Source organism: Dunckerocampus dactyliophorus, chromosome 4, assembly GCF_027744805.1.
Source record: "Dunckerocampus dactyliophorus isolate RoL2022-P2 chromosome 4, RoL_Ddac_1.1, whole genome shotgun sequence".
Lineage (NCBI taxonomy): Eukaryota > Metazoa > Chordata > Actinopteri > Syngnathiformes > Syngnathidae > Dunckerocampus > Dunckerocampus dactyliophorus.
The window spans coordinates 19384353-19411523 of NC_072822.1; the positions used below are offsets into that span (position 1 = coordinate 19384353).

General features: G+C 40.6%; 2 protein-coding genes across 7 annotated transcripts; one reads left to right on the plus strand and one right to left on the minus strand.

The window, feature by feature from the left end:
- Window positions 1-8: 8 nt before the first annotated feature.
- On the minus strand, window positions 9-15698 carry kdm2ba (lysine (K)-specific demethylase 2Ba). 5 transcript variants are annotated; one of them, XM_054774329.1, is made up of 10 exons: window positions 15550-15698; window positions 11997-12221; window positions 11644-11787; window positions 8174-8260; window positions 7357-7635; window positions 6395-7206; window positions 5211-5374; window positions 4977-5138; window positions 4565-4783; window positions 9-1086 (listed from the first exon to the last, which is right to left on the minus strand). In XM_054774329.1, exons 1-10 carry the CDS (start codon window positions 15601-15603, stop codon window positions 905-907), a joined length of 2328 nt encoding a protein of 775 aa, XP_054630304.1. In that variant the 5' UTR covers window positions 15604-15698; the 3' UTR covers window positions 9-904. The 5 variants fall into 5 exon arrangements, with proteins under 5 accessions (XP_054630304.1, XP_054630305.1, XP_054630301.1 ...); XM_054774330.1 differs by having other exon boundaries at window positions 6395-7167; window positions 7357-7642; window positions 8172-8260; XM_054774326.1 differs by having other exon boundaries at window positions 7357-7642; window positions 8172-8260.
- Window positions 15699-17310: 1612 nt separating this feature from the next.
- LOC129180097 (calcium release-activated calcium channel protein 1-like) lies at window positions 17311-27171 on the plus strand. Of its 2 annotated transcripts, none has more exons than XM_054774170.1 (2): window positions 17311-17614; window positions 23325-27171. In XM_054774170.1, the coding sequence occupies exons 1-2, from the start codon at window positions 17549-17551 to the stop codon at window positions 23868-23870; spliced, it is 612 nt and encodes a 203-aa protein (XP_054630145.1). In that variant the 5' UTR covers window positions 17311-17548; the 3' UTR covers window positions 23871-27171. The 2 variants fall into 2 exon arrangements, with proteins under 2 accessions (XP_054630145.1, XP_054630143.1); XM_054774168.1 differs by lacking the exon at window positions 17311-17614 and adding an exon at window positions 19476-19831 and having other exon boundaries at window positions 23325-26567.

Here is a 27171-nt window from a genome sequence, read left to right on the forward strand (position 1 = left end):
CAACTAGATGGTACAAATGCATGTATTTTAATGCATATTAGTACTGAGTGAATTTACAAATATAAACATGATCACATTCACCCGATCACAGCACAAGACATCCCAAAAAACAACACCGACTGCATGGAGTCATTTAAATGTGAGTTATTTACACTGGTGATGTAGATATTTGCTTCTTGGAACCTGTGTGCAGAACAAGATATGTAGCTTTCACTGTATCATGTTAAATCTGTGCTAAATGTGTTTGTCAACTTCCAGCTACTTGGCTTAACCGATACACTTGTAACTATCAAACAACTTTGGATAAAATATTTGATCCAACTCTGCCGATAAGTTATTTCGAAAACTAGTTGCTCCGAAGACTAGTTGCTCCACACATGAATAAATACAAACTGAAGTAAAAAATAAATAAATGTGTAAATGTCAGGCAATACCATCAACCACAACAAAAAAAAGTAATTGATGACAAGCTTTAGACACCATTTTTAAAATACATCTTTCATATCCAGGAACTTTATCATAACTTAAATTGAATGTATTATATGTACTATACATATTCTTTTTTTAGAATGATGTTAAGTGTCCTCATGTCAAACAGATTTTGGGCCCCAGTGAGAAAGATCAAGCTGGAGCATGGCTGGGTGCCGGAGTGGACACACGCCAAACTCATGTTTTTATAAAAAATACTGCTTTCAAATATTAAAAGGAGCAAAAATTAAAACCACCAACTCATGAGTTACAAACAACACATTTTATAGAAATACAATCTTAACACAAACACATGCTAGTCCAGTTTCTGTCTGTTGGTTCCTTTAACTGACATCCATTTCCAGATCTACCGTAGGCCCCCAAAAATATTCCCAATAAGTGCAAATCGTCTTCCAATCCATTTGGTCATTGTGAACTAGCTGGCTTTTTGCAGCAGTTTGTCCTCGTTCAGTCTAAATGGGACGCTCACCGACATCTCGGCGATAAACCTCTCACATGCCGTCTTGGTCACCTGCTTGCAAAAGCGAAGGTCGATCTGGCAGATGCTCCCACAACGCTTGAAAAAGTTCAGGGAATGATCTGTGACCCGGTTACAAACTACAACAGCAAAGAAAGAACAACAATTACTGAATATGTACAGTATGCATGAAAAAGCAGCAAAATAGTCTCATACATTTGTACTAAATGTTCTCTCTGTTGTGGTTGTCATGAGAACTAGAGAGAACGACACTATTTATAGGGTGCCCTACACAGTACACCATGTCATGGAAAGACATTGACTAATACAAGTTCTATGTAGTATTCACTTGTTATACATTACTCATCATTTTATATTGCATTTCACTTCACTTTCATCTCAGTTGATTTGTTACAGTATGTTGTTCATTTATTCTGTGTGACCAGGCCTTGATCAAACTTCCACTAGCTCATTAAAATGAAACACACATAATTACAGCAACACACACTAATGATTAGACGTCTACAACAACCCATGTTAAAGCTTTTTCTTTTATCAGACTGCTTTAACACTTTGTACTGTTCTTCTTCTGACCTCTTTGCAAAGAAAATACAAGATTCTTATTTCAGAATATTCTCTCTGAATTCCACAACTAACTGGAGAAGCTTTTATGGAGTCGTACTCCAAATCCATTGGCATTAAAAGTGCTTCCCATACATTGGGCGACCGCCACAAATATATTGGCACTACTTGTTCGTCCTTGCTCATAAACGCACAACGCACCTTGTTTGCCATAGAAATAAAATGCAAAGACGTAACAGGAGGGACCAGTGTTGCCATCTTCGCCACTATATTTCATAGTCCAGTTCATGAGACAAGACAATACACGACAGGGGTCGGCATCAAAAGACCCATTTTGCCTCCTCTTCCAGTAAAGACAAATGGTCTGGAGCTGCAAAACATGGCACAGCTTATAAACTTTTAACTGTTATAACACAGAATTCAACTAACAGAAGTACAAACGGCATTTTTAGGCTTACTTTGAAATAATTTAAACACTTAACTATGTAGGCTTTTTCACCGTATTTGTGTCAAATGAAAAGAAAACGTAGCCAACCTTAACACAAAAAAACCCATCAAGAGTTCACTTATCTGCATATCAGTGCAGTCTGCTCAATATCCTTTCCATCACTTGACTCATCACAGGTAATTCAATATGCTTGCACTGAATTCATGTCATCAGTTTGCCTACTGCTGATGTTTGTTACCATTCTATTTATTAGTCCTGCTCTTGACTGTCTTTACAGGGAGGAGCATTTCTGAATAATTTTCTGAATAATTTCTTTGTTTTTTTTCATTCGTAGAATAGATACTGTGATATTTTTACGAACAACTCTTTCATGTATTCTCCATCTGTGAAGGGCTTCCTCCTCCTTACAATCTCCAGTGCAGCGAGTCAGCTACAACACTAGCAGCTGTGGTTGACCGTGGAGCCTTCATCCACTTCTTGAAAGTATGTTTGCTCTGCTCAACCTTCCGCAGTAGTTCCAAAATTGCTCCCTTACGCCCATCTGCAGTTGGGTAATTTTCAGAAAGAGCTGATTGCTTGTTTTAAAAATGTCTTTCAACGTTACATTTTCTGTTCTTTACTAATTTCTCGGTGCATTTCAAGTACACTGGTGGGTAAGCCAGCATCATTGGCAGTCAAGGGAAAGAAATATGTGAATTCAGAATTAAACTCTATTTTCTTCTGACATGTTTCTTTTTAGGGACAAATTCATAGGTTATGGATAGCTTACCGTGGGGATCGCACACTCAAGACGTCTTTTTTGTATGTCATTATCACATTGGCCCTCCTCCGCCTTCCCTTGCTCATCCAATCAGCAGTCAGAACACAGTGTAGATGCATTCACGGACTTGCGGTGAGTCGGATATTTCATACTCTTTTTGAAAATGCACATTTCCTCTGCTCCAGTGTTTAAAAAAAAAAAAAGACAAATCTCGGCGTGGGAGTCGCAGGTCGCCAACCACTGGTATACGAGAACGAGACAAGATTTTAACTTTACTTTTAAGTACAATGAAAAAAATATTTAAAAATCTATGAAAATATTTTACAGTCAAGTAATATAATTTGTACTACGTTACACTCTTCTGCACTTTGTTTGTATGCTACCAGCCCGGCTCCACCCACCGAGACAAAGAGACTGTATGACTGACAAAAGGGCGGCAGCGGCTCTGGAGGTAGAGCAGGCTGTCCAGAAACCGGAAGGTTGGCGGTTTGAGCCTCGCTCCCTCCACATTGTTGTGTCCCTGGGTAAGACGCTTCACCTCTGCCTCCAGTGCTGCCCACACTGGTGTGTGAATCAATGTTTGGTGGTTGTCGGAGAGGCCGTAGGCGTGAATTGGCAGCCATGTTTCCGTCAGACTACCCCAGGGCAGCTGTGGATACAGATGTAGATTACCACCACCAGTGTGTGACTGGAATAATGGGTAATATAAATTCTAATCCATTATTATTAAAAAGGCTCACTCCGTGTATGCCGTTGTTCTATGGAACAAACGCCCCAATACACTGTTTGGAGGTGAGAGACGGGGAAAACAGACACGCATGCACATGGCAATATATCGAGTCCAGCAAAGTTATCAAGTTCATTCTCGTTTATTGTGGGGTTAATTAATTTGTTATTTTCCCAAACTTATTGCCCACGAGACTTTTTTTCGGAACGAGAAATTTTGTCATGTCTTAATGTCACGAGATCGTGCAACACCCCTAATATTTAGCGAGTAATCTAAAACACTGGGAAACCATAATATGTAGTCTCCCATAAAGTATAACAAGACTGTACAAGTTCATTCATTCAGACATTTGTGAGGTCAGGTCATTGGTTACAGATGTTGACTCACAATCTCTGCTGGAAAGGGTTTATGTATCCTAATATGAATACTGGGCTTGTCATGAAGAAAAGTCATGTCAAGAAAAGAAAAGGTTCCCACAAAGTTGAAAACTTGAAAATTGTCCAAAATGTCTTACGATTGAAAACTAAGATATGCTTTCGCTGGAAACAAGGAGCCCGACCAATCCAAGGAAAACAAGTTGACAGCATTTTCCATTTCTCCGCCAAAGTTCCCACAGACAGATTTGTCAAATAAGAACAACTTCTAATCACTTTTAATCACTTCACAGAACATATTTCCACTTGTGTGATTTACACCACTCCTTGTGGCATTTTGCATTGCACCATAAAGCTGGCTAGCATATCCAATGCCATGGAGAACTGTCACATGAAGTTCCAGGCACACATTTGTATGCTGAGCTTAATGCCAGAGGAGGTGTGGACCTCTGCAGTTAGCAGTTACTCTGCTCAGTAACTTTACATGGCCTGACACTACAGTTGCGCTTTGCAATAATAACCCTTACAGAGGATCGTGGACTATTTAGATGGGACGACTTTTTTATTTGTTTTTGCATCCCATTCCAATACAGTGAGCTCTTTTACAACAACTTCAGTTGGACTTTAGAAATATGTCTGAATCGAAATTCAATGACTAAAAGGTTCTGTCCAAAACCTTTGTCTAACAAGTGTTGACTGCTTTGTATGACACAATTGCTGTCATTACCTGACAGGTTGATTTCTGTGAGCGAGTCTCGAGTGGTGGTCCCCGCCGCCGTCAGCAGGTTGACTGACTGGTCGTTGACGTGGTTACAGTAGCTCAGGTCAAGCCGGGACAGCAGAGGCATCTGGCGGCTGATGAGACGTAGGGACGTGTCGGTGATGTCCAAACCCGCCAGACGCAGGTCCTCCACATTCCTCAACTTGCAACGGTTATCCAGCTGGCCTGTCCGTCGGTATCACACAAAATATTTCAATTCAGCTAAGCCATAAATAATCACTGAGACAAATCCATTTCACTCTGTCACAAGATCAATTTGCTTAATTTTAAAGGAATAAAACATGGATTTGATCTCTATTAGATGATCAAACTAGATCCTTCTTTCATGAAAACAGGCGATTTTGATCACTTGAGTTACCTGGCCTATTATCTGTAGGAGGTGATAGGAGGTCCCTCATCTGTGCATCTTTGAGCCCCTCCACCCACTGGACGTCCAGTGTTCGTAGTAGCGGGCAGCTGGAGGTGCATAGCGCAGATACGGCTGCCCACGAACACCCTGATAACTTTAACACTCGCAGTCCTGACAGACACAGCAGCACTTTTAACACACTGAAGCAGAGTCAAATCAAGAGAATAGACCTCATTTTGTTACCTGGCAATCTGTTAATAAGCCAGCTTAATTGTTTCTTGGAAATGTTGGTCCAGCTGAGGTCCAAGGAGAGTGGCTGTCGACGAATAATCCCACTTAGCATGAGGGGAGTGATTGAGGTACAGCGGTTGAGATCAATCTTGGTCCACAGTCTTTTATCACAGCACCTGTACAGCAGAACCAGACAGTTGGCTTTGTATGTGGTGTGAGGGAGCTGGTCTTGCATCTCACAAGCTGCTCAAAAATAATTAATCATGTTTTCTATTGTTGAGATTTACTCTGCTGTTAGTTTTTCACAAACATTTCATTCCTCCCTTTCAGTTACCAACCACTTACCATAGTGAACTGTACAGCTCTATTTTGCTGTACAGATGTTGGTAGGTGTGACGGTAACACTTGATGACATTAATTGCAACTAGCAGTGTATCGATTCGATATTGATATCGGGGCGATATCAGCAAAAAAAACAAAACAAGTATCAGATAATACTGGCCTGCGAATCTCCGATATTGGCACTCCAAAAAAGAAGTCGATTCCAGACTCCACCCCAGCACGTCTATCCAGCAGCCACCGGATAGAGCCCACATGATCACAGCGGGTGCTAACGTGTTAAGCATGGAGTAGGAGCGGTGTTGGCAGTGTGTATTTTTCATGAAAGTCTGATAGTCGTTACAAAACTTGCCATGCACAAGTTTCCCATGGTGGCACAGAACCGGAGAAGTTCAATACAACTAAAGTCACACGGCACAACAAGAAGTCATTAGCGATAACATAAAAGATGACCAGGCCCTGTTGGAGGTGAGTAAAGTCAAGTCGGGTTTAAATGCAAAACACAATTGAGCATCTCAAACCTCGTGGATAAAACTATATCCCAGATGCATAAAGAAGTAAATGGGTCCGTTTTTCTCATACTTACTGCTGATTATTGTTCTCTGTGTGTAATACAACTTGATCAAGCTTTTGTAACATTCCACACTACAAAATAAGTCATAAAAATATGTACGAGCTGTGCTGATATCAGATTCGTATCAGTATCGAATGATATTCAAGGCTGTAATATTGTTTTGGATCGGAAGTGAAAAAGTTGTATCGCCACACCCCTACTTGCAACATAGACAGAACAAGGACTCTTCCTAAATTAAACATGCTTAATTAATTGCTTTCTTAGCTAAGCGTGTTGCCCTTACCATCTGTTCCAGGTCTTGCACACTCTCATGCAGCAGCAGAGTTCCTTATGTGTGAGATGGTTAAAGATCTTCATCCAAACCTCACGCTGGAGGGCATGCATTTTCCCATCTTTCAGGGGCAGTCTGTCCGGAGGCGGGCTTATTGGCGGGGGCCGAATGACATGCCGCTCCATTTGGACACACTTGGGTGGTGAGCGTGGAGGCACGGGTCGGGTGGTTGGCGTGCTCCTGTTGAAGCCCAGCGGAGTGATCTGACTTGGGTAGAAGTGGCGCAATTCCCAGGGGGTCCCATTCATCTCTTTGGTCTTGAGGTGGGGCCTCTGCTCGCCCAGGTCACTGCTGTTACGGAACAACCTCTTGGGTTCTTCGTTTTCATACTCTGGCTCCACCTTGAGTGGCTGGCGGTTCTCATTGGCCAGGCAGTCCTCAGTCTTCAGAATTTCCTGGTTCAGTGCTTTGCTCAGCTCTCTGCTTAGTTCCCTGTTAGGTACACGGCGTTTACGGCGAGCTTTGGGTCGAGGACCTTTCTCCTGGGTCTCGCTTCCGCCCTCGCTGCTGGGGCCAGCTTGGGGAGAGCTGCAGTGCGACTGATCGCTGTCCATAACAGGCGTTTTGAGAGAAGGATTTAAAAGCTCGTTCTTCAAGTCTCTGTCATCCGCCAAGTCTTCAGCACCACCCAGGCGCCCGTTTCTCTCCCCAAAACTGCGGAAATTAAGTTCCCTTCCATCTTCATCCTCATCCTCATACGCATCTTCCTCTTCAGTTTTAATCTGCTGCAAGAGTTTAGAAAAACAAGGGTTGTCTGACCTTTCCTACAGAAAAAGAACAGAAATTAATTGGAGTAAACTCCCTGCACACTGCATCTGACATATTTGCTAGTAAATTATTAACATTGGTGCAAAACATTGTTAGGCTTTTAATGTTCCTTGTATGTGATGTTTGGATTTCAGACTGACACGGACCTTCTTTCTCGCTCTGAGGTCTTCTTCCTCTTCATCCTCAAAGAGCTTCCTCTTTTTCCTCAGCTTGTCCTCAAGCCTTGGTCGGGGCACACTGCTGGGGGACAGCAGTGGTGGCTGCCGAAGGAGAGCCTCCTCAGGTCGCTGCCGGGGCACCTCTTCTCTATCAGGTCTCCTTTTGAATGATGCAGACATGTCCCCATCCTCCTTCACAGGCTTTTGTTCCCTCAGCAGAGAGCCAGGGAGGTTGGAGGCGTACTTGAACCCTGGACCCCGTTTTTGCTTTAATACCAAAAGGGACGAAAAGTGCGAGACAACTTTATACCTTTAGCCTATCGTCCCGCCGAAAGACAGCTTAAATATACTAAATTGGTCTTAAACACAGATAGTAGTAGTGCTTTATTAAAGAGGCTCCACACCAATACAGATTTTGTTTTTTACACGCCTATTTTCTATGCGTTTTGGCCTTTCGTCCACACACAAACGTATGTTATTGTCCTTAAAAAAAGAGCTTCTGGACAACGCTGGCCAGGATAAAGATGACATATGCGCCATCATTTCCATACTAGATAAGTATAATTTCATTTGTGCCAAGGCAAAAATAACATTGCTGGTTTTAAACATACTGAGAGGACGTTCCGCATGGGGTGGGGTGGGGGTATGTGTGTTTGTGTGGATATAGCCTGATGTATATTCCACAGAGCTCAAACCAAGCAACTCTTCTTTGACAGTATAACAGAGAAAATACCTGACCTAAGAATCATCTCATATTTCATCTCAGTGTTTCATAATGGAAAGCCTCCCACATATTTGTACTCACTTTTCCACTCTTGCCAGCATGGTTGCACTTAGGACACTCCCAGCAGTTTGGCAGCTCGTCATTCACTACGCCAGATGCATCGCTCACCTGAGAACATTCACATTAAAAACAACAACAAAAAGGTTCAACAGAGTTCTGCGTAAAGTAGAGCTGCAACAATTAATCGATGAATCAATGATTGATCAATTATGCAATTAATTGGTAATAGGGGTGTCACGAGACACCCAACTCACGAGACGATACATGAAATTGGGTCCGCAACACAAGATTTTAACATTAATTTTAAGAAAAGTACAATTTAAAAAAATGACTGGACAAACAAACGTTTTTATTTAACCAAGAATGTTTATTATAGTCAAATTGACGCTAAAGGATATTATTCTCTACATTTTTTGAGACCAAATAAATTACTGTAATGATAGTAATAAAAAATTTGAATAAATCAGAATAATGCAATACAGTGTACCCCTCGCTACATCGCGGTTCACCTGCGAGTTCGCAGTTTCACAGATTTTTTTAAGTCACTGCCTTCCAGCCATGTTCAGAGCAGAGAGCTCCATACTGCCAGAGTTTTTGGGCATTTTTGCTGAACTTTCAAGACCCACAGAATATTGAGTTTTAGGACTACATAAACATTGAACCCATCTAAAGAAACTTGTTAGCTGCCCCTATTTTTTTTCTGATTGTGTTTCGCCATTTTCCTCTCTCAACCCAAAATCCGTCTTCTTCATAGAGAAGCTGTCGCTGTCGGTTGGAGGAAAATACTGTAGAACTGTTGCCCCCTACTGGAACAGAAATACATTGCCTACAAGTCAGAAATTCACACACAAGATGAGTAAGACTTTGATCTGGATCTCCCGCAAAAAAAGGCAATAGACGTCAATAGACGTCTTTGGCAGTCAGTTACTTTTTGAAAAGACGTCAGTAGACTTCTTTGGCATTGAAAGAGTTAAGTGCATATTTTTTTGAACGGCGTATGAACACACATTGTGTTGTGCGTCCTTGTGTTGTATTAGAGTGATCTATCGGTGCTCTGTTGTATGTGTCTGTTATTGTATTTAAAACTGCTACCAGTAGAGGGTGTTGTACACTCATGTTGAAGACGTGTGCAACTCCACATCATCTCAGTGTGTTTATGTGTCTGTACGAGCATATTAGGAACCCACAGTAGACAATAACCGACTAATTATAGAGCCACAATAGTCCTTATTGGCTAAGGTAGAACCCGCCCATTGTCTTCTGCGTCCTGATTGGTTGTAGACAATGTCAGTCACTCAATCTCCTTCATGCTGTCGCTAGCAAACTAGCTAACTGCGTGAGCTGCTTGCTAACCGCCAATAAACAATAGAAGAGGCAGCTTACCGGTTAAATTGATCTTCGGTTCAAGGAGTAGGACGAGAAGGACGACGGCAGGAACAATAGGTTTTAACAAGGATACAAAAACGTTACAGGACGAATCATGGTCAGAGGAGTGAATAAGCGCGAGTCAATTAATGAATTGTGTCCAACCTATTACATTGATCATTAAAATTGATCATTAAAATTTGAACTTTGAGAGTGTTTAAAATGTGAGAAAATGTTAATGCCTGTCTGAGAAAAGTGTATAATGTGCATTTTTAGGAGTTTACAGCCTTAAAACATATATAACTGTAAACAAATAAAGTTGGCTACTTCACGGATTTCACTTATTGCGGGCTATTTTGGAACCTAGTGGGTTATTATTATCTTATTTTGTGTCTGCCATGAGCCATGTTCCACAGATGGCCCCTAGGCCACACTTTGGACATCATTGCATTTTTCACCGGGAAGGCAGGTGCTGCTAGGTCAGTGATTCTATTTTTTGGCATGACAGAAATGTTTTCACGCCCCCAGATTTGAAATACTATTGAGAAATTGATAGTATCCATTTGTACTGTACTGACTCAACTCGAAACTGAAACCAGGAAAATGCAACAAAATGGTGAGCTGTGCAGGATACAAGCGTATTCCAGAGTGCATGTTGAGTACAATAAATTTGTACATGTCGGCATGTCTGCAGTAACATTGAAAATACTCCCTGCCCTTAACACACCCCCTGACAGTTCACTCCACTATCTGAGAAGCACTGTGCTAGGTGAAGGAGAGTGCATCTGCTTCTCAGAGGTGGAGATCCTGCGTGGCAGATACTTCACCTTTGTGGACCGCTTGTATTTCATTACCGAATAAATGCATGATGCAAGAAACACTTCCTGATTTCACTTTTAATGCACACCCCTAGTTGCTCAATTGTTAACGCGGATCTCGTCTACATATGAGGTGTGTTATGGTCGCCACGTTAAGCCTTCATGTCGGACACGTGCTCCACGCAGCCCCGGTGCCACTTTGCAGGTCAGGAGAACCAGAGTATAGAGCGGAGAGAGCCACCTGCTGTGGTTGCCATGGTGCACGGTAGTCGGTCACCTGCTCTGAGCAGACCTGGTGCTGCCATTATTAATGTTCATGACGATTAATGGTAATGGTGATTAAGGGTGCAGTCCGAACATCAAGCTGTTTTGGTCCGATAAATCTAGTAACTTAGATCAAATGTAGAATTACTACAGCTTCTGCTTGGATATTAACACGCACGGCAGCTGTTTAACGCCGATCAATAAACAGCCACATGTCACTCGCTGATGCTGGGAACACCAAGCTAGGTCGGGTTGCAGGGTTTAAAGTGTGTGTAAAGCACTTAATGTGTACTTCCGATAATGCCTAGCACACTGCCACTTCCATATTACGTTTATTATCATTCATAGTAGCCATGCCATAGTTTGCAGTCTGATTGGCTTATCGATTTGGTCCGTCTAGGACCTAACTGCTAACTTGATTAATCAAAACAAGCTTCAAATTAATCGAGTAAGAAAATAATTAGTTGCTGCCCTAGTGTAAAGTTTGCTTTGATGCAAGCACCACAAAGGAAGTTGAAGTGACTGTGGTGTCTGTTTGACAGTTAAACCTCAGCCAAACTTAATGTGCAAGTTGACAAAGCACATTGTAAAAAGACAAGTGGGTGAGGTCTAGACTGTCATGTTAGATATGAAACTGTCAGTGATACCAAAGTGGGAGCACACTGTAAAAGGACCACACTGGTTGTTGAACTGGTTTGACCATGCCTATATTAGCAACAACCTGTTGTGTTTATATACAAATTACAATCAGGGTGTGGTTGGATTCGTTTCACTAAACTATCATACTGTGACATTTTCACGCCTTCACACACAATTTCAGTTTTGTTGTGATACAGTTGGCCATGTGATGTGATGAAGCACTGGATGATGTCACACTCAGGTTAAAAATGATGTTCTTGCTCAAGCGCCTTAATTCAAAAGTGCAGAGTCACTCCCATAATGTTACAATGACCTGGCATTCCTGGCATACGACTAACTGAAACTAATGAGTCATCAGATGAGTGATCTGACTAAGGAGCTGCCTTTCACAGGTTTGTTTGTTACCTTGAGGCAGTTGGGATGGACAATTTCATTGCAGATGGAACATTCCATTAGCATGAAGTTGAACTTGTCCTCCTCTTCCTCCAACGTATCCTCCTTCCCAGCCTCCTTACACACTACACACACTGCTGTGTGAGGCAGAACGGGCTGCATGGAAAAAGCGCAGAGAGCAGAAAAATTATTTTACTTAAAAATGTTTGAATTCTTCTTTTTGTGAATAGGAATTCTGTATGTCTTGCATGTATTATTCACACTATTGTGACTTATTAATAGAGGAATCTGCTGTTGAGTATGTCACACAACTGCCACACTGTCAGTGTTACCTCTCCGATTACAATAAAAAACTGCTGACTCACCGCTATGCATTGTCTCATAATGCAGGACTGTTTCATGCGGCCTGGACCCCCAAACTTCTTCATGTCCTTGCAGAAGTGACACTCCCCACACTCGGTCCGCATGCACGCCTCACACTTTCGGCAACGCGTTCTCCTCCGTCTGGCTCCTGACGAGCTACGACTGGACGGCAGCTTAACAGCCGACGGTGTCGCCATCTTGGGCTTTGGACGATTGGCTGCGCGCTGCTGCAAGAGTGTAACACAATGCAGGATTATAAATACATCTGCCGAATATTAAAATCTCATTCAAAATTAACTCTTTGTTGCCATTATTCTGCATTTTAGTCTCCAAGGGAAAGAGACTGCTATGATCCTCTTGGCAGGATGATGAATTACACTCAGGTTAAGTGACTCATCAAAACAAATAACATTAACAAAAAGCAGAATGGTGACTAAATCATGACACACACCACTCAAGTATAATGTGGATTTCTCTCATCCCTTTTAATACCGCTGTGGTTGCTGTGGAGGGATGGTAAATCACTGGGAAAAAAAATGACAAATCACAGGGCATTACAGAGATCCTTATTCCAACTGGAGACGTTACCTAGGCAACACGCTCGCCTTTCTGCTAGTGGATATGATTTTTAAGGACTGCAGGGGATGCGTGAAAAATGATATTGCAGAGGTTTGTTTTACAGTGAGCATTCACCTATTGTTGTATAACTACTATTACAAACATAATGGCAACTCTTTGACAACAAGTGACATTTAAAAGCCTGGGAAAGCAGATACTTCCCCATACAGCAGTGGTTTATTGGTCGCTACGTCATTGTCACTCATCTGATTTTGTTGACAGCCTCCTGTATAACAATGGGACGTTAAATTGGTTGAGCAGGTTAGCAAGTTACGAGTCGCTGCATTTTATCTGTGGCCAACAGCAATCCAAATTCCCGACAGAGAAAAAGAGCTGAGCCAAAAAGATGTCTTGTCAGCTGACCCACCAGTCAAGACATTCCAGGCTAACGACAAAAAAAGCATTGTGTTTAGGTGGCATGTCGTAGGAAGACAGCAAAAGCCGGTCCTGCTTCAGTCGGCTTATTTATGTTGCCCTGATTATCTTAAATGAACAACATGTTCCTTCATGTAACAGAAACACTCCCTATTTGCCCTCAGGAGAAGTTAGGATAGTTTGTGTACACCTGTACAATACACTGTCATCCAATACCATAGACACTTTTTATGATATTTCTCTTCACACACTTGGGAAGCCAATGTTCTATTATATATTTACAACTGAGGTCATAGTAGGTGTGGTGTGCACTGTGTCATATTGAAATGATTTGTGGCTCTGATATGTTGAAAATCGGCAGAATATAAAAGTTTGTATGTATCAAAGTGTTTAGTATTGCAAATAGCAAACTTTCAATTCATCTGACATCGTTTTGTGAAGGGATGAAGCTCCAAGGTTTGCCACAACCGTCACCACATTATTTCTTTTGTCGTTCTAGATATGCAGAAATGCATCCGATCCTGATCTTCAAAAGCAGGTTATCAGCTGTCTTTACAAAAGATCTGCATTATTATGCTGAGAATTTGGGGACGCCGATGACCAACAGAATGGCCAATATTTTAAGCGATCTTCTGACTTTGCTTAAGTGTGGATTTAAGAGGAACGAGGTCACAAGGCCCATCATCTGCTTCTCGCGTATACTTGCACTTAACACCAGGGGGACAATGGTGCATAACAGAGAAGGTGATATAACTCACTGTACATGGGTGTTGTGTAGGGAGAGAGAAAACATTAATTATCCCAAATATCATTACTCTTAAAAAGGATACACTAAAACCAAATGCTCTATTTGCATCCCTGCTTATTGAGTAATCATCCACATTGTTTTAAAATACTACACTTTGAACAAAATAATTAGCTCACTTAAAATTGTTTTTCTTAAGTCAGACGATTCTTCGGTGACATGTCAATCGTCAGAAGATTACAGCATTTACTAGATGTCAAATTACATTGATGTGATGAAATCCCATGTTGCTCACAGTGAAAAGGATTGTTGTTTGTTATTATGCATCAACCATCTTTTAAATGCTCAATTCATGTCTTATGTATTTTGGATTGCCAAAAAAAAAGGCCGCACGGTGGCCAAGTGGTTAGCATGTTGGCCACACAGTCAGGAGATCGGGAAGACCTGGGTTCTAATCTCCGTTTGGGCATCTGTGTGGAGTTTGCATGTTCTTCCCGTGCATGCGTGAAACCCTGAGAAATCGAGTATGCCAAAAATATGCATATCAGGTTAATTGGCGACTAAATTGTCTATAGGTATGTATGAATGTGAGTGTGGATGATTGTCCAGGGTGTACCCCTCCTCTTGCCCAAAGTCAGCTGGGATAGGCTCCAGCATACCCCCGCGACCCTCATAGAAGATGGATTGCCAAAAGCATTTGCAAATTGTGGTTACAATACTATACACACTCATACTGTACATGACTCACACAAGTTAGTAATTTCCTTATGAGTAGACAGATGTACTTTGTATTAACAGCATGGACATGTTAAATTACATGTTACATGTGAGCTATGTCCAAGATGTAAACACACAAACATGCTTAGTATGGAATCTGGCAATAAACAGTGCATTCCTACCTTAGGGGTATTTATTGTGCATTATGTAAAACACATGCTGTAACACATTTCACCTGCTTTATAAAAGGGAGAAAGAATAACTAATAAAAACCATGGATGCTCTATGGACACATGACCTTTGTCCCCATACAGTACCACACTTCCAGTAGTAACACCTCACCAGTAATGTTCCACAGTTCCAGTAGTACCACTTCACCAGTAATGTTCCTTCCAGTGTATCATGGAATCATGTGTGTGTGTGTGTGTGTGTGTGTGTGTGTGTGTGTGTGTTGGGGGGGGGGGGGGGGGGTATACTTGTTCTTGTGCCCAATGGGTCACTTGGTTGTATTTGGACCAATGTTCTACATGCAACAGAAGGAGACACACTTCATTGTTCCTTCTCCCCATCCCCCTCTATGGCCCCAGCTTTCTGAACATTTGGCTTGATGCCTTCTTATAAGACAGTGCAACTTAAGGAAGTGTTAGGAAATGCATAGTTTTCCAGAGGAAACGTGAATAACAACAAATCGAAGAAAGAAACAGACAGTAATAGCAGCAGCAATTCGTCGGGGTTCCATTGACATGTGACTCTTTATGTCACCCAACTTGTGTGTTGTTTTCAGAGGTGGACAGTGCGAAATGGGTCAGTGGCAGCAGATAAAACGGTGACCATAGAGGACACCGTGTTTCGAACGGGTTCCTTTCATCTAAAACGCACTTAAACGGTTGGTATTACGCGTACAAGTAAATATAACCCACACATAACGAATCTGAACACCTATTTCTCCTTTCAATTCGTCATGGTAGCGAGGTGAAGCTTGTGGATAGAGCGTTAATTGAGGGAAAACAACGCTCAGCTAAAATATAAATTAGATTTATGCTTCAATTATTGTAAAAAAAAAATCACATAACGATAGTGGTTAAATAAGAAGCTCTGACCTGTTCGGACTCTGAATCATATTCCTCATCGTCTCCGCTTAATGACAAGGCCATGGCTCCTCGTTCATCGTTGGCGAAAAGCAGAAAAATCTAACATGGCTGAACACGACTGGCGAGAACACAGCTCACTCCCCCCTCCCGGCTCCTCCTCCCTCCTCCTTTCCATCTCGCCGACATGCAGCCAGCTGGCAGAGTGCATTAGGTTGAGTTCAAGACGCGACCGAAACGTCGGAATCACCGATGACCACGGCCGCCACTTTTAAAAAACGATAACATAAAATGTTCCAAAAAGTAATTACACCTAGCATATGTACCTAAAACTTTACGCTAGTGAAGATATGCACCAACCAAATCTGAACAATTTACGATGAAACGACCCTAACAGCGTAACCGAGGGGCGTGAACGTAGCATGAGTAGCATGAACGAGGAAATAAAGACAGCGACCTAACAAAAGATAGTTCTTTCCAACCACACGTTATGATTTATGTAACCGCACCCCTTGGCCTTTCATGTGCATGGGTCGATGAATGTTATTTGAATCACTTAAGAGATAGTCATTTTCAAACTCTGTTTTATGTAATCTTATTTCAATACAAGAATTAAGCAAACAGCAGCAAATTCCACCAATATACCAAACAGGTGGTCGATATTACAAATTTTGGTATCGATCCTAATACGAAGTAAATACAGGGCTTAGTATAGCTGATACTGCTATAGACACAGATTGACTTGGCCATGCTTGAAGATCACTGAATGATTGTGGTTTTTGCCTTTGAGGCCAACTTGGTGATTGTGAAATGTGCACATCTAATCTGGCTCAGGTGTAATATAGCCCACGGGCAAAACACAGATGCTGTTTTCAAAAAACTACTTGAAGGCGGTTTTGGAAAATGAAAAAAGACAGAAGCAGATGAGCACATTGCTTAGCATTATTGCAGAGTAAGGCCCAAACAATGGCCACCACAATGTTGCTTTTAATTAATTCACTGAAGTATGTCTCTTCCATTACTTATTACATTACAGTTGTGACAGGATACCTTTATGGTGTTTCTATTTTGTGAGTTTTCTGGCCTCTATGATGTACTTCAGTGATATCAGCTTTGGCTTTTGTCAGGTCTTCCTTATTCTTTGGAATACATCAATAACACCTATAATTAGCCTCATTTTAATCTGAATTAAAACCTCATTAATACTTGGGGTGGAATCCAACACTGCAGAAGAAAGACACAGGATCACAGGAACGTCAAGGTGAGAAAACAAGTGTCACTGTCAGCCTGTGTCATCTTAGTGACAGTTGTGACACTTCAGCATTAGGATGTGGCAAGTTGTCTACAGGCGACATATCCCCTGTCAGCAAGACTATATTGAATACGTATAGACATCAAATGTACTACTTGTTCCTAAGGACACACAGTCAGAAGTCAGTGTCCGTGCAGTTTTTTTAGCAGTAATTTGTGTTTATCAGATCATAACTGATGAAATCATGTCAATGATGCTTGTGATATCCAAGATCAAAGGTAATCAGTGCAACTTCCAACCAGTTTTCCTCGCTGTTCACTGATTCACTAAGGACTAGTGATACTCCGATTGATCAGCCACTGATCAATATCGGCCAATTTCCGTTAAAAAAAACATGTGATCGGCGTATGCCGATAAAAGCCTTTCAAAGCCGATCACAAAAAACGATCGCGTACAGCAGCAAATCCTACATGTCTGCTGTGTGACGTAGGGTTGCCAACAAAATGGCATGTCTCGTATTGAGCTTGACGCAGGCTAAACCAATCAATGCCAGCGTGTTTTATCACTCCCTTACCAAACCTATCTTCGGTTAACTATTCTTGCATCTTTGTTTACATGCTTTGTCTAGCTGTCACTGGCTGTACTTTTCATTAGCGGCAGCTGGCTAGCTAGCTAGCGTTGTCTTTCTAGCTTCTGATCTTTGGACTCCAGATGTTACTGTTTGCCACAGTGACATTTTGTTTTTAAAACAAACAAGCAATGCGGTTAGTTCAGAGCTCATTTTTGTCCCACAGGGAAGCCACAAGTGGATATCACGCTCATGGGGTACGTACAAACTTTTTCAAGTGTCACTGAACAACTTTACTCTCATTATACTAATTATGTCTTGCACTCAAGACACTATTTGTGTGTGGTTGTTTAATTAACATAAATACAAAGTGTGTCCAGCCTTATGATGGTGATACTTTGACAGTGGTCTCCTATCTCACAGGCTGATTTTGAGTAGCTCACAAAGAATTTTTGCATTAACTCGTAGTACTTTTTAAAATTATAACTGTTGAATTCAGACTTTATGCCTTTACATAAGGACAAATGTACACAAAATAGCATAAAGACACTGTTTGGGTGGAGCTCTGCTTGGTAAATAAAGTAGTGTACAATTTCAATGTTGCCAGTAAAAAAACACTAATAGTTGACAGCTCTAATAGTGATGAAAGTTAGAGAACCTGCAACCTGGACACTGAATTTATACTTTTTAAAGTTAAGCAGGACATTTAATAAAAATATTTATTTGTCCTACTTTATTCTGTTAATTTTGTTATCCTGAGCTAAAAAATAATTATTGCTGAACTTGATAATTTATTGCCTCAATATATTGCCATGTGCATGCGTAGTGGTTTTTCTCGTCTCCACCTCCAAACAGCAGGAAGAGGCTTAACTGCATTGGTTTCAGCACCTTGGTGTGTTTGCTCCGTAGAACAACGGCATGAACGAAGGGAGATTTGTCAGTCATACAGTCTCTTTGTCTCAGTGGGTGGAGGCGGGGCAGGTACCATACACACATAGTGTGCAGAAGAGTTTAAAGTAGTAGAAATTAAATTAGTAAACTGCAATATATTGTCATATTTTTAAAATATTTTTTCATTGTACTTTTCCTAAAAGTAAGGTTAGGAAAAGTATTATTAGAGCTGCACTCTTCCTAGTTCTCATAAAGTGATGACGAGACAGTACACGAGATGAAATGATAAATGAGATTGGGTCTAAGAACGAGACGAGACAAGATTTAATCTTGTCTCGTCTCGTCTGAGATTGGGTCCCTAATTGTGAAATCTTGGAACCGATTTGCTCCTGACCTTTTTTGCTCAATACTCACTGGACATTTAATTCACCACATTTACCTAGTCTACATAGCGGTAACAAAACAATGCTGCATTTACATAGATGATAATACATGCTTTGCATAGATGTTTTACATATGTTTATTATTCTCGTTGTACTTTGCAGTGACATAATACTGCACTGCATCATACTGAGAACTGTTTCAAATATTTGCTTGCTTTATTTAACTGCAGGGCAAAATAGTAAAACCAGCTTTGAATATGATGAAGAGCAAATTTTTACACTGCTGCATACTACAGCCACATTAATAAATATATTGAATGAATGTCCCTCTGGCATTGTCGATCCAAACTGCAATTAGTATTATTTGCAAATTAATAATTATTTGTGATGCAGCTATTATTATGTGATTCTGTTGCATTTATGCAAGTCTGATTAGTTCATGTCATTCACAGACATAAAATTCGAACTTTTCTCAGATGGTTGATGTTGCACCGTCCGGACGCAAGGGGGCGTTCTGGTGCAACTGTGCACGCTTTAAATCGTGGTTATGAGGGGTGGGAGATACTGCAAATTTTAATATCAATTCGATACCAAGTATACGCAGGGTCAGAGTTCCAAAACCGATACTGGTACCGATACTTCTTACTTGCAATTATTCAAGATAATCGAATGGTTTTGTTTTTAGTTTGTTGATCATACCTTGGATCAGAATATAACACAAGACAAAGATCATTTCATCAACGCCCTTAAGGGGAGCAAAACCAGAAATTCCCTTTTTTAAAAATTTCTCTTACTTTCAAATGCCATGTTGACAGGTATGCGCTGATACCACCCTTGGTATCGATGTGACCGATATGGAGCGACCCGCCTACCCCCGACTGGGTATCTCATGTTTCTGACAGTCAGCTGTTGCAGGAAAGTTTTAACATGTTGTGATAGCTCGACCTCGTTTTGTTCCTCGTTTAGCAAACTCTTGTTCGACAGGACGTGCTTCCTGCAGAGCTATAGCGCTCTTCACTGCTTGCTTTTATCGACACAAAGGAGTAGAAGAACTCTTCCCCAAACAAAGCTTCCGCAACTTTCGCAATGAGTTTGAACGAGCACTCGTTGCAGGCTCTGTCATGGAGAAAATTGTACTTGAGTCGGGCCAAACTGAAAGCTACTAGCCGCACTTCAGCTCTTTTGTCCGGATTCGCAATGGTAAGTTCATTTCTTCTTTTCTACCTGGAGGACCAAAGTGGATCCACTCCACTTAGACTGTGACGCACACAACTGCTTTCAAGGTCTTGTCATTCTGCAGGCCTAAATATTGTACTCTAGCAAGTGTTTTTTGGGTGAACACTGGAGGCATTTTTGAATTGAATAACAATTACATTGCAATACAAAATGCGGTGCCCAAGCCAAGTGCAGTTGTTTCGTCACTTGGTTTCACAAGTTTCACCATAAGCAGAAGTGCATGTGAACACAACACGGTTTCATTCCACACGAGTCTTGAATTATCTTGCCATACGCTGATCTTTTTTTTTAATGACAAGCTCATAAGGGAGTAATACGTATAAGCAATAAGTAAGGGAGTAAATGCCTTTGTGAATTGTACAGTAGCAAGCACATTTATTTAAAACATACATTTATCTTGTATTTTATGTGCATGAATATAATGTAGTTTCCTTGCATGTTTCCTTATTTTAACAAACTTGTTTAAATACTCATATACAGCCAAAAATATTAGACCACCCTTGTTTCTTCAATTTACTGATCCATTTTAATGCCTGGTACATCTAAAGGTACATTTGTTTGGACAAATATAATGATGATAACAAATAAAGCTCAGAATAGTTTAATTTAAGAGCTGATATCTAGCAACCTCCGTGGTTTTCTTGATAACAACCAAAATCACAAGTTCTTACGCTATAGCGTTGTACTGCCAAAAAAATAGTATATGCCTGGTGTGCCCACATTTTCCCAATTTGTGAACAAAGGCTCACACCAATGGACTATGCCAGGGGTCGGCAGCCTTTACGAGCAAAACAGCCATGTTGTCCCCTCGCCTACAAAAAAAAGGAGTCTGGAGCCACAAAACATAACACTTTATACAGTTTTTTAAAGGTTTTAATCCTAATCTTAATTTTACCAGTTATAACAAACAAAAGTTCAGTGTGGATGTGTAATGGATGCCAACTGGTAGAGTTGTGATAGTATGTTAAACTTCACTAGATGACGTCTTAAGAAATGTGCAGCACAGTGAATTAACAACCTGTTACTATAGCTCGCTGACTCGCTGTTTGACTTAACGCTGCTCGATTTAACGCTTAATCACTGTTGCACATGGAGGTCTACTTTGTAATAAATGACTACTCTTCAGAAAGTCTTTTTTTGTTGTTTGCTAATTTCTCGCCACATATAATGCATACAGGTAAGCCAGCATCGTTGAAGAGAAGACAAAGGAATCTGTCTGTGTAGAATAAAATTACTATTCATTTATTCTATATAATTAATTTTAACTGAAAATTCTGTTTTCTTCTGACATGTTCCTCTTTTGGGTGTATATATTTATTGCTAGCTTACCGCGGGGGGGAAAGGTACACTATATTGCCAAAAGTATTTGCTCACCTGCCCTGACTCACATATGAAATTAAGTGCCATCCCATTCCTAACCCATACGGTTCAATATGATGTCGGTCCAACTTTTGCAGCTATTACAGCTTCAACTCTTCTGGGAAGGCTGTCGACAAGGTTGAGGAGTGTGTTTATAGGAATTTTTTACCATTCTTCCAAAAGCGCATTGGTGAGGTCACACACTGATGTTGGTTCGAGAAGGCCTGGCTCTCAGTCTCCGCTCCAGTTCATCCCAAAGGTGTTCTATCGGGTTCAGGTCAGGACTCTGTGCAGGCCAGTCAAGTTCATCCACACCAGACTCTGTCATCCATGTCTTTACGGACCTTGCTTTGTGCAGAGGAAGAGGAAGGGGCCTGCTCCAAACTGTTCCCACAAGGTTGGGAGCATGGAATTGTCCAAAATGTTTTGGTATCCTGAAGCATTCAAAGTTCCCTTCACTGGAACTAACTTGAACTTTTCAGAACTAACCCCTGAAAAACAACCCCACACCATAATTCCTCCTCCACCAAATTTCACACTTGGCACAATGCAGTTTGAAATGTACCGTTCTCTGGCAACCTCCAAGCCCAGACTCGTCCATCACATTGCCAGATGGAAAAGCGTGATTCATCACTCCAGAGAACGTGTCTCCACTGCTCTATAGTCCAGTGGCGGCGTGCTTTACACCACTGCATCCGGCGCTTTGCATTGCACTTGGTGATGTATGGCTTGGATGCAGCTGCTTGGCCATGGAAACCCATTCCATGAAGCTCTCTGTGTACTGTACTTGGGCTAATCTGAAGGCCACATGAAGTTTGGAGCTCTGTAGCAATTGACTGTGCAGAAAGTCGGCGACCTCTTTGCACTAGGCGCCCCAGCATCTGTTGAGGCGCAGTTTACAGTACATGGCCTACTACTTCGTGGCTGAGTTGCTGTTGTTCCCAAACTCTTCCATTTTCTTATATTAAAGCTGACAGTTGACTGTGGAATATTTAGGAGCGAGGAAATTTCACGACTGGATTTGTTGCACAGGTGGCATCCTATGACAGTTCCACGCTGGAATTCACTGAGCTCCTGAGAGCTAACCATTCTTTTACAAATGTTTGTCAAAACAGTCTGCATGCCGAGGTGCTTGATTTGATACACCTCCGGCCAGGCCAAGTGATTAGGAGACCTGATTCTGATCATTTGGATGAGCAAATGCTTTTGGTAATATAGTGTATCTCTGTCATGTCTCAACGAACGCAAGCACCCAAACACCGTTTCCCCCACCCTTCCTCGCGCTCATCCAATCACCAGTCAGAGCTCAGCCTGTCTTACAAAAGGGCAGATATTTATAAAGTCTTTTTTTAAAAAACGCTCTTAAGTTAATCATTTTTTTGAGCATTGTGAAGGGAGCTACAACAAGGAGGCTGAAGAGCCGCATGAGGTCCAGGGGCCGCTGTTAGCCGCCCCTGGACTATGCTAATAAGTTATATAAATTGAAAGAAAAAAACAGCTGGTGTGACAGCTTTGTGTTATTAGTATTAAGAATTTGACTATTTCTCTTTGCATTATGCCTTTTTCCTATTTTGTTGTTGTTTGTAATTGTATTTTTACCATATGTCACAGTCCAATAAGAAATTAACTGTGGCTGCATTTTGGACAACCCTAGTATAGGCTTATCCCAACACTTGACAAAAAACTATCAGTGAAGCATAAAGACATAAACGTAAAAATTGTGAGTTTTTTTTTTAACAGTGCTGCATGTATGCTGTACTTTTAATGTGATAATGGCTTATTTATAAATTATTGCCGACTTAGTTGAATGAGATGTGCTTTCTCCTGAAAAAATTGCCTATTTTGGGGATTTATATATATATATATATGTATATATATATTTCTATTCTAATAGTCTTTAGAGGAAGTCTTTACATATATATATGTGTATATATATTTATTTCTCGTGGCCATTTTCATTTTCTAAAAGTAGCTCTCACAAGAAAAAACGTTGGTGACCCCTGCAATAGAGCATGTTTTTCACTTACTGAAGACTCAAGTGATTGAAGACTGTACTGTGGTTCCAGTCGTCTCATGTGATGTATTTTTTTTTAACCAGGTTGCCATGGTGGAGGTTCAACTGGAAAGCGATTATACATATCCTCCAGGGTTGCTGATAGCATTCAGTGCTTGCACCACAGTGCTAGTAGCAGTACACCTCTTTGCGCTCATGATCAGCACCTGCATCCTCCCTAATCTTGAGGCTGTTAGCAATGTTCACAACCTCAACTCAGTGAATGAGTCTCCACATGAGCGTATGCACCGCCACATAGAACTGGCCTGGGCTTTTTCCACTGTCATTGGCACCCTCCTCTTCCTCACAGAGGTGATGCTGCTCTGCTGGGTCAAGTTCTTACCCCTTACAAGCAACACGGAAAACAACGGCACCATAAGTTCTGGCAAAGCTGCAGCCATCGCTTCCACTTGCATCATGGTGCCTTTTGGAGTGGTTTTTATTATGTTCGCTGTTCACTTTTACCGCACACTCGTCAGTCACAAAACGGACCGGCAGATCCGAGAGCTGGAGCAGGTCATTCGGCTGCAGAACCAACTGGACCACAGGACGGAAAATGATGAGCTGAAGGCCGCAGGCCATTTTGCTTGATTGGTTTGCTTGTTTGGAAGTTGCAAGAGCTTGGGAGATTCACCAATGCTTTTAGTTAAAGGACAAGGCTTTTTTGGTTATTTTCATCTTTTGAGCACTGAATTCTCACATTTCTGTGAATATTAATTAGTAGGAAAATCCTTTCAGTCCTGGGTCATGCTGAATTATTTCTGTAGCTTTGATAGGAACCTGTTATGAGTTTGAACATGTCTACAAAACCCCATGGAAGGACTTCACATCCACATTAGTGAGCATTGTTTATAGTCAATGTAATACTGTTTTAATGAAAGAAACAGGATTGCATGGATTTTAAAAAGTTTCAAAACGTTTTAAGAGTAAAAAAGCAACATAGCTTCATATGGCTCATGCTATTGGAAAAGTAAGCTCAGTAGAGTGAAGACCTCTGCCAAGGTGGAAAGGTTGTGAAGTCTGCAAATTGACACAGGTGATACCTGACAAAGAAGTGAAATGAGATGAAGGCCAAATCTCAAGGAGGCTATGAATGCCGACAGCTAAAGCACCACAAATGGAAAATACCTGGACTGTTCTAACTTTGGAGCAAGGGCTGGCAGCTTGGTGAAACATTAAAATGTGCAAAATAGAAGGATCCTCACAACGACTAATATACTAATAATGAATTTCTCCTGGTTAAAAGTAGAAAGTAATCAATATGGTGGTGTAAAGTTTCATTGCAAGCAAACATTTTTATTGTGAAGTGCACAAAAAATTATTCAGTGGGCAGATTGACAATACAATCTGATTGGACAAAAAAAAAATTGAACATATGCATTCACGTACTGGAAGCAGTGCAGCCAAGAGACATGCTACAAAATGAAGATAATAGACTGGGGAATGCGTTTATTCAATTTCATGGAACAAATACTAGAATTTAAGTTGTAGTTCAGTGCTTCTGATAGTGTTTAGGCCAGCAGAGAATGCTTTGCTGGCCCTGACAGCACACCACTGCTGTTGATGGTGTATCAATGTGTTACTTAATATCTCATGGTGGGTGGAATTAGTATTTTTCATTTTTATTGTTCCTTAAATGTCAGTATAAATGTTACAAAATCAAACCTGATTTACCAACACACATTATTGTTTTATAAATTATATTTGAAGCACAGTTTTAAAAGTCAACCCAAAAAGACAATTACAGAGCAAGTCGTGACCTTGTGGAGGGTTCAATGTAATGCAGTCTCATCGAGTACGTTATTTTGAGTAAGACTTGTCTTCATTTCACTGAGCAATGTATACTTTGCAGCACTTTTTAATTTTTTTTTTACTTTTTCTAAAATTCGTAATCCAAATAGTTTATTATTCAAATGAATCAAAAACGTCTGATCGTTAATGATACCCAACATCATAGCCAGAAGAAAAAAAAGTCATGCTTGTTCGTTGGAAATGTTTCTAATGTGTAGTTTTTTGTTTACATGCTTCAGCATGCTTACGTGCCACATATTAGCAATGTCGTGGAACTGTTGTATGAGTTTGTTGTTGAATTGTGTTACAGTGTTTTGATGCTATTTTTTGTGTGTTTTGATTCTGTTTTTTGTGTGGGTGCAACGCCTTTGATTATGCTCAAATGAAATATACAGTACATATATGCAATTATAAAAATCACTTATTGTATCAAGTGGATAAAGAGCCTCTCAGCCCAACTAATGCGCCTTCTTTCAAACTGAACATTGCCCTGTTCCTTAAGTTGATGTGTGGTTTATTTATTCAACTGTGTTGTGTATATACAGAATTGAATACATATATTACTGTGTATGATGACACTGCAGCTTATTTGGTTTACCAGGGTTTTTTTTGTTGCCAATTTCTTAATTAAACACATTTGGAGTTAACTAAGCTGAATTGGTACTTTCATACCTGCATACACCAGCACATATTTTAAAAATTGCATTAAAAGAACATATGTCCAGAGACATGCTAATGGAATCAATCATGAAAAAATCCACAACAAAAATACATTTCCTTTTTGACTGTTTTTGGTTCATGTTTTCTCTGACTGCCGTCTGATGGGGCTCTCATATTTATAAACTATAGCCATAAAGTCAACATATTTGGGCATGGTAGCACGTTAATATTTATTTGGACTTTTTTTTAGCTTTGATTATGTATTTGTCGTGGCATAGTTTCTACAAGCTTCTGTGATGTCCCAACATTTATTTCTGTCCAGAGTTACCATTCATTTGCATGCAGTGTTCAAAAACAACATGATGTTTTCCTGTTGATGTGTGTTCTGTTTGCTTCAGATTCTTTCTGGCTTGTCTGTGCTTTAAATCCGTGCTCCTGCCATTGTATATTCTGTACTGATCCAGAGATAAACAGAAAATGCAGCCCGCTGAAGACACTCTGCAGAACTCTATTCCATCTGCTGTCATACATATTCAAGGCTGTAAATGGCTCACTGCAGAGGACCATAGTCTTTAGAGGAAAATTACACTTCCACCTCATAATGTTATTATCATATAAGAATATGTTGTATTTGCATTGCATACTACTAAGGGATGTCCTAATTTGTTTGTGTTAGCTGCTCCTGAACCTCCTGCACAAAAAATTGGCAAAACATACACTCCTGCTGTGTTGCTTTTGCTATTAATTTTGAGACAAATAAACCACATTGTGGCACTGTTATTAAAACCCCATAAGTTGGATGACCTGAATTTTTTTTTTTAAACAGCTCAATGCCCTCTACAAAACACCCACTATAACTTCAGGGTGTTAGGTCAAATGGGAAAAAAATGGTACACACCTTTAGGGGACTGACAAGCACTTGTCTGTAAAATTTGAGCAAGATTGGTTGAATAACACGGCCGCGATCTACCAAAATATATTTGCAGGGGCATGGGGGCAACCCATAGTCACTCATTATTTGTTATTGACCATTTGTCTAATGATTATAACACTAGGAGGATACATAGGTACCTCATCTGCATTACATGTGTGCTAGCCTAGCTTTCAAAGCATTCTGAGCACAACCTATAGGGGCCGCCACAAATGTCATTTACAGTTCAGCGTTACGGTATTAATGAATAACATAACTAAGCGGTATAGAAAATGGATGGATGGATGGATAACTATATGGCTTTTAATGTTTAGTTAATTGTACTTTTGGGGGCTCAACAAATTGACGTAGCTACAAAAATCACCTGTAAAACCTGTTGAATTTGTATGAAGATATAATACTCCCATAATACTCACAAATACTTAGACTATAACTCATATGGAAGTGTTAATATTATAGTAATATAATATCTAATATTATGGTTAACTAATCTAACTACAGGGTCATTTA